The sequence below is a fragment of the Ambystoma mexicanum genome, chromosome 3p (assembly GCF_040938575.1).
Source record: "Ambystoma mexicanum isolate Mex_15411 chromosome 3p, UKY_AmexF1_1, whole genome shotgun sequence".
NCBI lineage: Eukaryota > Metazoa > Chordata > Amphibia > Caudata > Ambystomatidae > Ambystoma > Ambystoma mexicanum.
The window spans coordinates 223,911,632-223,926,740 of NC_090925.1; the positions used below are offsets into that span (position 1 = coordinate 223,911,632).

The 15,109-nt window shown below is 43.2% G+C and overlaps 1 protein-coding gene across 1 annotated transcript in view; it reads left to right on the plus strand.

The window, feature by feature from the left end:
* The window catches only part of CDH26 (cadherin 26), a 551,648-nt gene extending 548,138 nt beyond the window's left edge, over positions 1–3,510 (plus strand). The window contains exon 19 of the mRNA XM_069650706.1: positions 1,528–3,510. Coding sequence (XP_069506807.1) covers positions 1,528–1,716 — 189 coding nt within the window. The 3' untranslated portion in view covers positions 1,717–3,510. The remainder of the gene's footprint in view (positions 1–1,527) is intronic.
* Positions 3,511–15,109: the final 11,599 nt, after the last annotated feature.

Consider the following 15,109-nt stretch of genomic DNA (forward strand, 5'->3'; position numbering starts at 1 on the left):
TTATATTTAAGAACACAGACAGCGGCCCTCCACGCCTCAGCACAGGGAGGCAGCTCCCCAGGCGGCGGACATCACTCTCTGGTGCATAAGGACAGCCTATCTTCATAAGCTCCAAGTACAGAATCGTGGGTGACAAGATGGAGCCCTGAGTGGGCCTCATTACAAGTGTGACGGTCCGGTAACAATGGTGCCGATAAGCGTACCAGCACCATTGTTACCGGACCGGCATACTCCGAGTTCTGTGGGCGGCTGCCATCCCGCCCACCATATCGAATGGATCCGCCCCCAGACGTTGACGGAAGCACCGGCACTGTTGCACACGGTGCCGGTGCTTCCGTCCTCCCCATTCCCTTTGAGTCCTATGGGACTCAAAGGGAATGGGGAGTAACATTTTCCGGCGCCTGACTTCACGGACTGCCGGGACTGTAATGCCCTATTGATTCCGTGAAGTCAGGCGCTGAAAAAAATGGCAATCCCGGCAGCAGCGTGCCGGTTTTACTGGCACGGCTACTGCCATAGTTGTAATGCAGCCCCCTGTGTAGAAACTAAAAGGAGGTCAATTGGAGTGCTTCTTCTGGACAGCTGTACTTGTACCAGAGAGAAAAAAGCAAATGCAAATTACCCTATTACATGCCTTCCTTAGAGGGTTTTAACAATTCTTTCAATTTGAATTCTCCCCAGGCACTCACACCTTTTAGATACACCTGTTCTTTCCAAGATTTGAATGATCCTGTAGGATAATGTTAAATCACCTCCAGTCCCACCCTCCATCCAAACTCCTGCTACATTTTGTTACTTGTAGGATTCCTATTCTGGCAGCAGCTATCTCTCAAAGAACTATTATTCCAATGGGAAGAATGAAAGACCTGCTTTGTTTCCCTCCAAAAACCCTATGGAACTGACTTTGAGCACTAAGGGTTTTACGTATATCATTTCTGGCGCTTTCCTTGAAAATGTCATGCCCGCGCAAATGCTGTGGATTCCTATGGAGTCCGCCTGCTCTTTGCACCAGGCAAACTCCCTAGGAATCCATTGTAAACGCTGCCGGCCATGCATACATAAACGGCAGCATTTACTCAATTTGCACGGCGGAGTGCAAAAGGGGAGGGCAAAATGTGGCGTACAAATGATGAAGATTCCGTGGCGGGGACTCTGGTATGTGAATGTGCACACGTGACAGGTTCCTGCAGCCAAATTACAGCAGACTCAAAAATGAGCTCCTTTATAACCCATAGACTGACTGTTAGTTATTATTTTACCTAATCCGGAACCTCAATGTGTCCCTCAGGCTTGGCTCTATCTTGAGCGAGGCCTTCATGGTATCATCTCAGAGAACTCTCCATTCAGATGGTGGTCAGCATTTTAGAGCTTTTCCTGAAGGCTTTTGGAAAGTGACACAAGTCGCCCTAGGTACAAACCCACAGATGGTGTGTCTGCGTGGGTTATTGTGTGCAACGCTGTTGCAGGTGGGCAGTCTTGAAAGGCTTGCATGTGAGTAATGTCCCTTGTTGCTTTCTTTCTCTCCAGAGGCTGCACGGGTTACGAGAACTCGAAGACGGCCTGGCCAGCTACAAGCCTCGCATTTATGCCTACGAGGGGGAACTGGAAAGAATCGATTCGGTCGACTCCTTCACCTTTCTCGATGAGCCGGAACAAGACTTCTTGGATTCTTTAGGGCCAAAGTTTGCCACTCTTGGAGAACTCATTCAGAAGTGACCAGGATTCCCTCTTAGGACTACTCTGCTCCAGTTTGTAATTGTAATGTGCGCACAACAAAACAACAGAATGGGAGAGGACACCGTAGGCAACAGCAATAATTGTTGTGAAGATTACACATTTAGTCTGGGTGTTTGTTACACAATAGAGCAGAAATTGGCTTAGGGGCACAGAGCTATCCAAGCTCACATTGTCTGTAAATATGGTGTAGGGGGTGGGGTTTCCAGGAGATAAGCGAAACAGGTAATTTTTTTCTAATGGTGCAGCTGGCTATAATTCCTCAGGGCTGGATCTTCAATCTTCTAATTTAGTTAAACAGTATATATGTTGCATTCAGTCCACCTTTGATCAAAGCTGACATCTGCCAAACGCATCTAATCCCACCAGCGAATTGGACATCTTTGTTTTGGTCACTTTCGCCCCATTTTGGAGCCAGGGAATACTGCACAATGTTTTTTTGTTGCTTCTTCTACTCCGGTGCGAGCACCAGTCACAATAAGCTGTGTGGCTGATCTTACAGTTCTCCAAATGTCATTCATGTTCAATGCCGCTCATTCAATTTACAGTCCGTTCACCCACGTTGACATGAGGCAGAAACACTGCTCTGGTGACTATTAGAAACAAAGAGGAAATGTGCCCCCCCCCACGAGTCTGTTACAAGTGATGTCACCCAGACCCGATATGGTAGGGTCTGGTGATCAGCTGGTTCATGCAGGTTACACTCTGCCTCTTGTGCTGCTTCTTTCCTGTAGCATTCTAACCCCACTCTCTGTCTCTTCCATCTTTTGTTGTGTTCATTGTGTGTAGGAATTGCTATATTTGTGCCCCTTTCTGCTTGCCTTCCCAATCTCCCTTTGTCGGTCTCCTCCTTCTCTTCGATCCTGATTCATTTCCCTGTTGCCCCTGCATTACATTAGCGTCCTCTCCCTTCTGTCCATGGTCCAAGTTAGTGGTCGGAGTGTATGAAAAGAAGTAGCCGAACTATGCTCCTGCCCCCGCTCCCCAAAATCCGCGTTGCCACACCCCTACCACGTGCAATCCAAACCCCAAAACATATGCGCCTGCTGTTCAAGGGATAGTGCAGTGCACTGAAGTGCAAGTTTCAACCTCTTTCTGAACTTTAATTTGAAACTAAGCCATTCCAGAATGCTTTCTTTTTCAAATAAAAGTATAGGAATAGTAAAACTTAATGGCAAAAAAAGTAGAGGCACACTTCTCCCAACCACTCCTGCCCACTTCGACCACACGTCCAAGTTCCCTTAAAGAATTTGATCAACGCCTTGAAACCTTTCTTCTCATGGTTTCTCTGAAACCTTACATTTGCAATCAATTAATGTGCCATTGTGGTATGTCCCTGCTCTGTACAGTTCTTTAATTGAAATTGTGGCGAAAAGTGCAAACATAGATACATGCTGGCATAATGCATGGATCCTCCCTTTTGAATTTGGGATAATGTTTTGCATTAGTAGCCAAAGTCTCCAAAGGTGGACCCTTTGTGTCTTTTCAGCAGGAAACAGTAGGCTTGATCAGTTCAGAGGGTAGCTTTGTTAAAATGCAAATAAGATGTATGCTTGTTTAAATATATTTGTAACACGCAACATTAAGGTGCTACATAACATATGCAACACCTGCACTGACGTAATGTATATCACAGTAGATTTAGCAGTAACACCCAGCCATAGGCTCCGAGTAGCTAAAGTTTTGCATTCATTGTATGGTGATCATTTTGTGTGTTGGCTACCGCAGCCACTCAGCCGTCTCAGGGATTAAACAAAAACACTTTGTAACACTGTATGTTGTATTTGCTTCAAATCTGTGAATCTATTTCAATAGAATTATCCAATCTAGACATAGGCAGAATGAATGTATTCTGTGCATTAAAGAATCAACGTGTGTTTCGGGACAAGAGTACCTTCATCGGGGCTCCGAAGCGTGTTAAAACGAGGTGCATGTGATATATCTTGTCTTTTTGTGAAGTTAGAATTTCAATGTAAAAGAAATTGTTGTTATAGTTATCAGTTGCACCGGCAAAAAGTCACTGATGTCTCACTGTCTACCAGCGAAAATAAGCAGATAAACACTGCTAGTCAAATAATATATGAAAACGTTGATCTACTTAAAGCTCGTCCTACAACCTATCACATTATTTGCAAATGTAAGTGCACCGCCAGCTGCTTTAAATGGGTGTGCATCACACATCAGTGTAAGACATTCACACTTTGAAACACAAGATAACAGCCTCAAAAGTAACCACAGTGGGTCTATTGCGCAACCACAAACTTTTTTTTGTCCTCTAATTTTACCACCAATATGGAGATGGTGGGTTGGGGTCAGGCCATATTGGTGGGCAGTGGGTGGATGTTGGGGGTTTCTGCCCACAATCTGGGGTAACAATTAGAGAAAAGATCTTCAAGCAGTTTTCTTGCTATCAATGCTCGTATATTCAAGCACCATAAAGACTATTTTGTAAATAAGATTTTTTTTTATAAATAGGCTGCCAATATTTTTTGATTTAACAATAAACCAGCTCATAGTGCCTTCTTAGAATGCTGCATTCTGATTGGCTACTGACCATTTAATGCAATTTAGAAGGTTTGGTGGTATCCATGTTCTTGCTGCCACTTATACGAGGGAGCAGCTGCCACATGGGTTTCTATTCCTCCTGGAAGTGCCATTTTCCTTTGTATTTGTGCAATGAGGAGGGGCATACCACCTGGCTCTCGAAGACTGCTGATAATGCAGCTGCAGTGAACCTGCATCTCCCAACTCACGTGACATGGTGATGTATTGCTAGCGAGATGGCAGGATTGAGACTAGGGGTAGAAATGCCCTCTCTTCACAGTAAACCGGCCCTTCTGATACGCCCTTTGTCAAGAATTCGGAAACCTTAACTTAAGTGAAGGGTTAAAAAGTAACCTCTTAGTCAAGTCACTTTAGCCATCCCCTCGGAACACCAGCAGCAGGTCAACATCCATTCATCCAACATCCATCCATCATCCATCCATCCATGCATTATCCATCCGTCCATCCTCCATCATCCATCTTCCATCTATCCATGCATTATCCATCCATCCATCCATCCATCCATCTATTCATCCATTGAGAATCGGAGAAACAGCGGAAAACAGATAGACGGAGAAAAACGAGAGCTGAAGGCTGGGATGCATGGAGGACAATGTGGATAGGGGGTAGCTGAGCATTAGCCTGGCGGAGATAGTGTGAGAAGTAAGGCAGTGCAGAGCAAGCATGTAGATAGAAGGAAGAGAGGCGATAGGAGAGCAAAAAACAGGAAGAGATAGGGGGGCGAGAATGTATGGAGCCACGCACTGATAGAGGTAGGAGAAGAAAGGGCGAGAGATCAAAAAGAGAGCAACAGTGAAAAATAGAGAGGTAGGGAGCAAGAGAAACAATGAGGTACAGAGCAAGAGAGAGGCAGAGAGAGATAGAGAACAGGAGAGAGAGAGAGAGAGCGAGAGAGAGAGAACAGGAGAGAGAGAGAACATGAGAGAGAGGGGGGGAGAGAGAGAGAGAACAGGAGAGAGAGAGAGGGGGGAGAGAGAGCGAGAGAGAGTGAGGCAGAGAGAGATAGAGAACAGGAGAGAGAGAGTATATAGATGAAGGAAAGCGAACGAGAAAAGAGTTAAAGAGCGAGGGAAACAGACATAGGCTGAGTGAGGGGCGTTTGGGAGAAATGGAGAGACAGGAAGAGAATGAGGCAATATGAGAGATGGTGGCTCGATGGAGTGAGGGAGAGAGCGAGAGATCAAGCCGTCTTCGGATAAGCAGGGGCAGAATTGGAGTAGGTGGCGTGCAGTGACATGGAAGGCAGCCACAAGAAACCGAGACAGTTGCCTAGAGATTTCGAGAATCAGGTGCAGAGAAATGGGTGTGCAGCTCGGGTCAGGGAGAGCGGAGTGGAGCTGCACAGCTCAGCGTGTATAGGAGTGCAAGGGTGGCAGATATGAAGGGCTGTAGCGATACAGCAGCAGATACGCAGACAGACAGAAAGTGGCGGCGCACGAGTGTCCGACAGGTTCAGTTTCTGCTGCTGCCCGCTCTGCCACCACGCCACAGATGCGGGGTGGTAACTGGGCACCCACACTCGTGCTCATCGCAAGCTAAACCCATCTCAGCCAATACCAGAGTCAAGAGGCCAAGCTTGCGTATGTCGTCACGCAATAATATAATGGCGCGTCCAGTAATGATGAGGAAAGACCTGCTTTTCAGAGTCCAGTACATGGACGTGGCCTCTTCCAGGGTCCTAGAGAAAGCCCGCAGGGGGCGGTGTGGCTCAGCTACCTTCTGCATCATGTACACGTGACTGATCTCAATGCACAGATCGATGTATAGCTTATAATCACATCCCGAGGGTGCAATTGCTCCCCATTTCAGCGCTCAGCACATTCACGTATGACTGGGTAAAGAAACAGGCATGACACCGTGGCATGTCTGCAACAGCTCAATGGAATACAACACATGTTGGGGAAAGGAGTTATCAGTATGTGAGTTCACTCACGTTCTTGGCATCCCTTGTTAGGGCACTGTAGTGGGCATCGGCAAAATGAACCAATCCGAATAGACCGATGGACAGCACAGATGGGCCTTACATGACAAGAGAAGAACAGTTTACTTCAATTAAAAAAAAAAAAAGATAACAGGCTGGACCATCTCGTTGGGCGACAGCTGGCGAGAAGACTGTCATGCATCTGGCAGAAAAGGCATCTTAACCAGCAGGAAGGTGAAATGACGTCAGCTTTGCAGGAAACGGCGAATTGCAGCACACAGCAACATCACGGGCGCCCCACTGACACGCTGACGCCCTTGCACAGACCACAGGGTGCAGTCCCCTCATGTGCCGGACCCTTTCATCTAGCTTACCAGGACACCAAGCCATGCCACAGAGTAGATGCAAGGGATTTTTAGTAAAAGAGAAAAAGCGAGTGACAGTTAAACGAAAATAAAGAGTAACCGCCCTGGTGAAATTCCTCTTTCTTCCTCGTGCTCACACTGGGTTCGTAATTACCATGGTAACCTCTTTTGTTAACTGTGGGGCTTATTCTGAGCTCATGATAAAAAGTGTGTGGACCTACAACATTCTCCCCTCCAGTTTCCAGCACCATCATTCTGAGGTGGAAATACGACATTCTCCCCTCCAGTTTCCAGCCCCATATTTCTGAGGTGGAAATACGACATTCTCCCCTCCAGTTTCCAGCACCATCATTCTGAGGTGGAAATACGACATTCTCCCCTCCAGTTTCCAGCACCATCATTCTGAGGTGGAAATACGACATTCTCCCCTCCAGTTTCCAGCACCATCATTCTGAGGTGGAAATACGACATTCTCCCCTCCAGTTTCCAGCACCATCATTCTGAGGTGGAAATACGACATTCTCCCCTCCATTTCCAGCACCATTATTCTGTGGAAATATTGGAGGGGAGATGTGCTGCTTTCCAGCAGCAAAAGCTGCTAAAATCACACGTTGTGGGGGAAACATGTGCTCCAGGGACATTGCGAGAATTTCTTGATAGACTGCCACTTTTCTAGTTTAAGACACTTTCTTAGACTTTCCTTAAACTAGAAAAGTGGTCCTACAGCTACGAAATGCAAAGGGAAAACGTGTGCAGTGCAGTTTAACAGCACCTCAAAGATACCATATTTGTACTCCTTTTTTTGTCCTGCTAAAGCAGTGCTGCTGGGAGGAGAATCCCCCCGACCCCCCCCCCCCCGTGTGGCTGCCTGCATTCCTCGTGGTTGGTAGGGCTGTTGTCAAGCTGTAAATCGGGCTCATGCAGAAGCCGAGGCTTTCATGTCCCTGTATCCCTTTCCCTGTCAGAATATGGTTCCTGAAAGAAAGGTGTTCTCCCGCCTTGGAACAACACATTTCTATTTTAACATGGACCTCTGAATCAGGCCCTGATGGGATGCATGCTGGAACACATACATGGTCATTGCTAGACTTCAGGAAGTCTGTCATTTCGTTCCACGGGGGACTGCTTTTTGATTTGAAATTAAGCATTGATGGTCCTGATGGTGGTTACTGCAGGTTTCACACAAAGAACATGTTTGTATATTATAGTCATACATTGTATTTTGTTCCTGCTTTGCTCTCTGTGTGTTAACTTTGTTTAAATAAATATGTTTTGTTCTAAAATAGGGCTGCTCAGAGGTGTCGTATCATTGTATTTGTGTTGAGTTTATGATATTTGAAGGCATATGATGTGACGGGGGACGCCGACCCGGAAGTTCTGCAACCCGGGTGCGTTGTTCAACAGTGACCTCCCATCTGACTTTCAAGGGAATACGGTTAGTCCGTATGTGCACCTCCTGCACAGGAGCATACTAGTTCTTGCAGTGTAACGATGCTGACCAACTACTGGAATAGCATTTATACTGCATTTCCATAAAACAATAAAATAGTAGATTACCTCATATTCGACTGCAAATTGTATACATAGATGCCGTTATTTATTATCCCGATTCTGAAGTGCTTCCCTTATAGCTTGCTCCTATTGAGTTGAAGAGTTGTGTGTTCGTTCTCAATAACTGCAACCGGTCAGTTTCGTGGTAATAGAAACAGGACAGCATTTTGCAGAGCAAACTGTTTTAATTATTATGAAATTACATGTCATTTTATTTATTTGACTTTTGGAAACAACATGTAATTGAATTTCAAAATAATTTGTAAAAAATTCTGATGCAGTGTGCTCCCCAAGTTGTTTTTCTTCACTTGCGAATTCGAATGCTGGTACATCAGAAGTACACAATGTTCTCCTTCACAACTGCCTGGAAATGAGCACAATGTTCAGAATTTGTTTGACAATTGTTTGAGGTGTTATGATTATCCTTAATGGGGGTAAAGCATTCCGTCCACAGTATCCCTTTGTATGCTTCCCTTCACCCTAATCCTTTTTTCCCCTGTTTTTCCCTGTTTCCCCAAACGTAACTTGCCTTTCACTACAAACCTTATATTGGTGGGGTCGGAATTCAAATTCGTCCAATTTTGGTCCAGTAAACGACGCTGTTGATCTGTTTGTTGTTCTCACTGCAAGCAATGAGCACCTCATACATGCTAGCACTGTTAACTCTACACCGGCTCCTGATTAGGCTCACTTTATGACTTTGCTTGGCCCACAACATTGGTCAAAGGTCATGCCCCTTCTTATGTTCCCATACTGTCAACCACCCAGACGCCTGCGATCAGCTGACTCATATCTACATTACATTTGCCTGACCGGATGCATGGGTTCTGGTGGTACTCGGCATACTGAGTACTTCACATATTGGGCATGTTCCTACCAGCAGGTACCCGAGTGCGTGCCACACTTCCCCACTACTGTTGGATTCTCCATTGGCTCCTTCCATGTACTTCATATGTGCGATACACACCAGAAGGATGGGCTTAAACATGAAGGAATGCCCCAAGTAATCGCAGTGCTCCTGCTTTTGGTTACCCTTACTTTTCAGAAATGTCCTGGGGAAAAAAACAAATATACCTTAGGACTATAAGTATTGGAAAGCTACCCAATATTACTTATTTGAAACATTACTTTAATGCATACATGTAAATATGTAACATCTGACAAATAGTTACTTGTTATATGCACACAGCAACAAGTCATAAATGGAGAGTCAACAATAAATTATCAAAATTTGAAAAAATTACACACATGAAAAACCTGTGTAAACCTAGAACCAAAAAATCAAAAATACAACATTCCTGTACACATAAATCTTAATTCTTAATTTTTTTTCAAGATCTGTGTTGTATTGTTCCAGCACTGGTAAGTATGATCGAGATTCTTATAAAGCTGCTCGACATGTTTCAATCCCTCCTATGTTTGCTGGGATTTTGTTCATGGGCTATAGTATGTTAAAGTGTACAGTGAGTACCTAAAACGAAAGAAAATATGTATGTGTCATTGGGATAGAGGGGTAGGAGCACTTATATCATTGTAATTGAAATATAGATGTTTTATTGTTTGAAATATGTATTTATATCTTAAGGGAATACCGATTGTAATAACAGTCTTACCTAGTTTGGCTGTCTTTCCGCGTCACCGCACCCTCCCTTTGGAACTCCCTAAAACTCAATATCAGAAATGTGCATTCGTACCTGACGTTTAGAAAACTTGTGAAAACCTAGCTGTTTAACAAAGATGAGTCATTGTTAAGGTAATGTTTCTCGGTTCCCTTTTCACACTCATGTCTACTGTACAAATCCAGTGATACCCCTGGGTCTAGGCGTCACATAAATGCAATAAATAAATAAATAAATGCAAACTTCTTTTTCCGCTCAAATTGTATGATTCCCTTCGGCTCACGCCCTGTAAAGAACTCTGAGTCTACTGCAGGGCAGGAGGAAGTGCTGCTCAACTCCAGAATCAATACAAACACACCATATTAAGTATAGGAGTGTTATTGATTTTGATATTAATTAATGTCATGTATAAAAATCTCAGTGACAAGGAATTGTCACTCAGGTCGGATGTGCTATTTAGTTTGTTGTTGACAGGTGCATCGTTCTTTTGGTGCAATTGCAGTCTTACCTTTTCTCCACTGATACAGAATAACAGCTCACTACAAGGAGAAGGGGGCTTTCCAGAGAGCTGCCCTGCCTAGTGGCCACACGGCATGCATGACATATTGAGCACACGTTGGGGTGTTGTTAAGAGTTTGGCAGTCACAGAAAAAAAACAGGAGATAATGGTATTGTACTGCCTGTGCCTGACAGCCTGCTTGAGTATGAGGTATTTAATGCATACAAAGGTAAAACTGCCTGTCCCGGCGGGGTGCTGATATCTCCAAAGAAATGGAATTTCAGAATAGGGACTAACACCAATTTATAATTATTAAGCGACACCACAATTACCATTGGTAATAACTGAAATCCCGCTATGGAGTAATTTGCACAGCTGATCCCTCCAAAGTTGTAATGGGGTCCTTCATTGTTCAACTATTATTACTGTGTATATTCTGAACTCAACTTTCATTGCACAAATGGGTAATGCAAGAGCAGAGGGGACTAATTAATCCCTCCCCCCCTTTAGAATTCAGATAAGGGATCTAGGTTGGAAATGTATCCTACCCTTCAATAAAAACTAAATCAGAGAGTGGGTCGATCGAACAAAGGCTCTAGAAGGTTTTGGGGTGTCCTGTTAGATAAGCAGTTGAAACCAGCATCAGACTGGGACTTCCTGAAGAAGGTAGATTTGTTTCAGTTCTTAAAGCAAGGAGACCATCTGAAGGTCTCTGGGTAACAGCTAATTAAGCTTGAAAATGGTGTTTTCCTTGGTCCAGGAGGCAATGACCATGCACCTCTTTGATCTGCTAGTCAGGATAGCTTTGAGCAGGCATGACAATAAAGTGTCACAGCTACGGTCTGAGTGCTAAGGTGCTTGTAGGATAGTGCAGTACAATAAAAACCACGTTTATTAAGAACTATAAGAACATATTTAATAAACTAAAGTTAATGTAAAAATACCATTGAAATGCAATATAAAAGTTCAAATTAATAAGAACAGTCAGAATTAAAATTACAGGACCAACATACATGTCAAGGGGCCAAAGCGTCATATTAGTAATACATTTATCACTATGGAACCATGCTTTATGCACTTATTTAGCCACCACAATGCTGGACACAGGATATTTAGTGGATTTACATGGATGTTTAGCAACGTTCAGAATCCCAAACAAGATTAAAAATAACTACAAGTTGCAGTCTTCTTAAATCATCATACAAGGGGCATCTAAACAGAAAATGCTGCAATGGTTCGTCTTTACACCATGGGAAAATCCTTGATAGGGCTTGTTTCCAGTTTCTCAGGATTGTGGCCAGTGGAAGTATGTCTTACTTTAATTTGACAAAAAAAGTCAGATTGGAAGGAGTGTGGGGTGAAAATACAGCAAAGAGCGACAGAGATTGAGAGGCCATGCTAAGCCCCAATTGTGAGAGTGAAGCTGGCTAATGTAGAGTCCCATTGGAATATAAAAGCCAGTACAAAACAGTGATTTCTGACCTAGGGACTAGTGAAATGAAAAGAAATGGGCATATTTCAACTCTACTAAAATGGTGAAGCAGTCAAGTGAAAGGGAATCTACCTGAGAGCTTAAAACTGCTGGATATGCCGAAAGGATGGAAAGAGACATGTGTGGCTGGAAATACTGTTTTTTCCTAAGATATGAAAAGTTACAATTTTAACTTAAAGCAACAGATAACAGCATGTGACATTATTTTCTATACAGCACAAGACGTTGATCCAGAAACCCCAAGTGATGCCAAGCATTTTGCATTTGTTCATAATAAAAAAATACTTTTTTTCATCATATAAAATGACAACATTTAAAGGGAAATTACTATTTTGTTTTTTGTGTAAAAGCTAACACTGGTTTCTAGCTAACTGTGGCCTATGTGTGAATAATACAAAAAGTTAACTTATATCTGTTCATACAGTATGTAAAGAAAGATTGAATTATAAACAACATGCCCAGATGCAATAAATATTACATGTGAACACATCTTGTCATTTTAAAAGCTGTACTTTCAGAAGTAGGGATGCAGCTTGTGCCTTTCCACTGAAATGAAACTGCGACCTAAAGGCCTTTGGCTGGGGCACTCTAGGAAAAAACAGGCCTGAGTTTCAGTTAAATGTAAAAGAAATGCCAACATTAGATTGGAATTGTGGAGAGTTCAGATAAGCCGGTCAGCAGAAATGACCTTTACGGTCAGGACTCCCCATTAACTGTGCATTAGTGGCCAACAGAAATTACTTTTTAGGGCTTACTCAACCTCAAGTAATGGCCTTCATAGCCACTAATGGATCTTCAAACACTGTGTAGGAACAGACCCTGCTGATAAACAGATGTTCGTGTCAGGTCAAAGAAGAGAAATGAAACTTAGAAAAAGGTGGGGGCTACATATAAAACTATGAACTCCCAGGTGATGCCCTGCCATATATTAACATTGGGCCACCTTTTCTTTGTTCCAGTGATCTCATCCCAGACTCATATCAAAGGGTATAAGAAGCCTGTCAGTACCATGTACATACAAATTATGTGTGATGTATACAATTTGAGTTATGAAGAAAATGATGATTCTGGCCTTCTCATAATTCAGAGGAAACGGAAAGTTGTTGTGGTGACACATTGTGAAATGAATGTTTGAATCTTGAAGTGTCTGATTTTTAACTACTTCGGCTCAGGAGCAAATCGGAAAAGAATTATAGCTCCTCCCAGGAAAGGAGTGCCAAAATCAGATTATTATTTTCCGACTCGACATTAAATATAAAACTCAAAAATATATATGTGCCTACAGTTATCTAAAACATTAAGGTAGCTTCCATGTGGTTAGATTTTAAAGACACTGAAAAGGGAAACCCACCTGTCGTTTTGGGATGATGAATCTTTATCCTCCCTCAGCCTCCATCATCCACACCTCCCAACTCCTTGTCCTACCAGCAGGCAGTGGGCATATGTGGTGGGTGGGGGAGGGATAGAGCTAACCAATCAGTCTTGTGGGAATTATCATACTATGTGAGTTTCATCAGCGCTATAAGAGATCACTTTTCAATCTGACAGGGGACATTTTGGAGTTTTGACTTCTCCACTCTATTCCTGCAGGTAGTCTACTTCTAGGCTCTTGTGAGGAACTACTAGTAGAGAGGCAAGGAGAGCTACCAAGGCCATCAGGGTAAACATTGCCAGGAGAAAAGTGGTTTACCTGGAAAGGCCTTAAACCTTGCACTGGGAGACAAAGACTGGGAAATCTAGAAGCTAGCTCGGCCTATTATTTGAGATGCCAGAGGACGACTGGGTACTGGGGCTATCCTTGACCAAAGCCTTTGACCAGATCTGTGCTATCGTCGGAGGAGCCCCGCTGTTCCCCTGTATGCCCCATAATTAATGCCTCTAATTTAAGTAGATTAATTCAAATGCCCAAAACAGTGTGGAGGGGATCTGCCAGCCTTAATCACCATCTCACATACTGGGTAGAGGGGGTGGAACTGGGGAGACTCTTGGCACCTTTTATTAAATATAACACAAATTAATTCTCCCATAGAAATCCACCATATCCATTTAAACTGAATTGTTTTGTGAACTGCCTGCTTTAATCCTTTCCGTTAAATTGTGGGGGAACGGGTTGAAACTGTGTAGACCCGTGGCACATTTAAGTAAGGTTAAATCAATTAATTCCCATATAGAAAAACATTGGATGAGTGTTGTTAGCGTTTGAAACCAACAAAGTGCATGCCCAGTGTGTTAGAGCCGTTATAGACAATAAGTACTTGGGTGACTATTTTGCTGAAATCCCTGACTTCTGTACAGAAGAGGGTGCCCTTAATCCCAAACAAAGTAACCCTAAGAGTCTGCCTTTCAAGTGAATGTAAAGTGTGTAAAATGAATGTGCCCATTCCTTTTAAACAAGAATTCCAAAGCATTGCATTTCCCTTGTATGAGTGGTGCACTAAGAAATTCCCCATTTATTCCCATTTATTCTCGAATCAGAATCCTCAAAGCCTTGTTTTCACTTTATGTTGTGCTGTAAAATGATTGTTCTCAGAAAGTGCATTCCCAAACCATACCTTTTTGAATAAAAGCAAGAACAATTTTCCCATTGCACCACCCCTACCTGTACCTTGCCTTCACACCAAAGTGGTCATATCTACTTGATGCCTGAAAGGGGGATGTGGGTTGCTGAGAGAAAAGACCATGGTAACAAACTAAGCAATCACTCTGTGTGGTGCGTGTTATATTTTTCTATGGGTTCAATTGCAAGAAATCTGATGTAGAGTGATGACTGCCCATCCCTAAATGTTACCTGTCTGTTGTAGTATCGGAAGTCCATTAGAAATATGAGTGCAAGTATTTTGAATTGTCATATTGTGTAGTGCCACAGCATTGGTGGCTGATGTTTTCATGACTGTTCTATTATTCTTTGTAAAAATGTAAATACATATATTCTTACTATACACCGGCCTGCTTTTTAGCTTATTGCTGAATGGTTCTATATAGGTTGGAGGCCTCACTAAAGTTAAATCTGCAAAATGCTTTGTTGTGTGTCACCTGGCTTGAGGGGGCGGACTCCCTGAGTTGAGAGTGACCACCCAATAAATCACGACAGGAGGTTACACAAGGTCGAGGTAAATCTCATAGCCCAACTCTTATTGTGTTATACAATACTCTTGGGCTAATTTGATCACATTAAATATTGCCATGATATTTTCCATTACCATGGACGAATATGCACATTTAACCCTTAATGTGATGGTTGCGTACCTTTTTCCTGGATTCTCCCAATCATTTATTTGTTTGTATAGCACCCAGACACAGAGGTATCACTGTGCTTGTACAGGAATTGAGATTTAGCTGTAACAAAACATTAGATAGCAATGA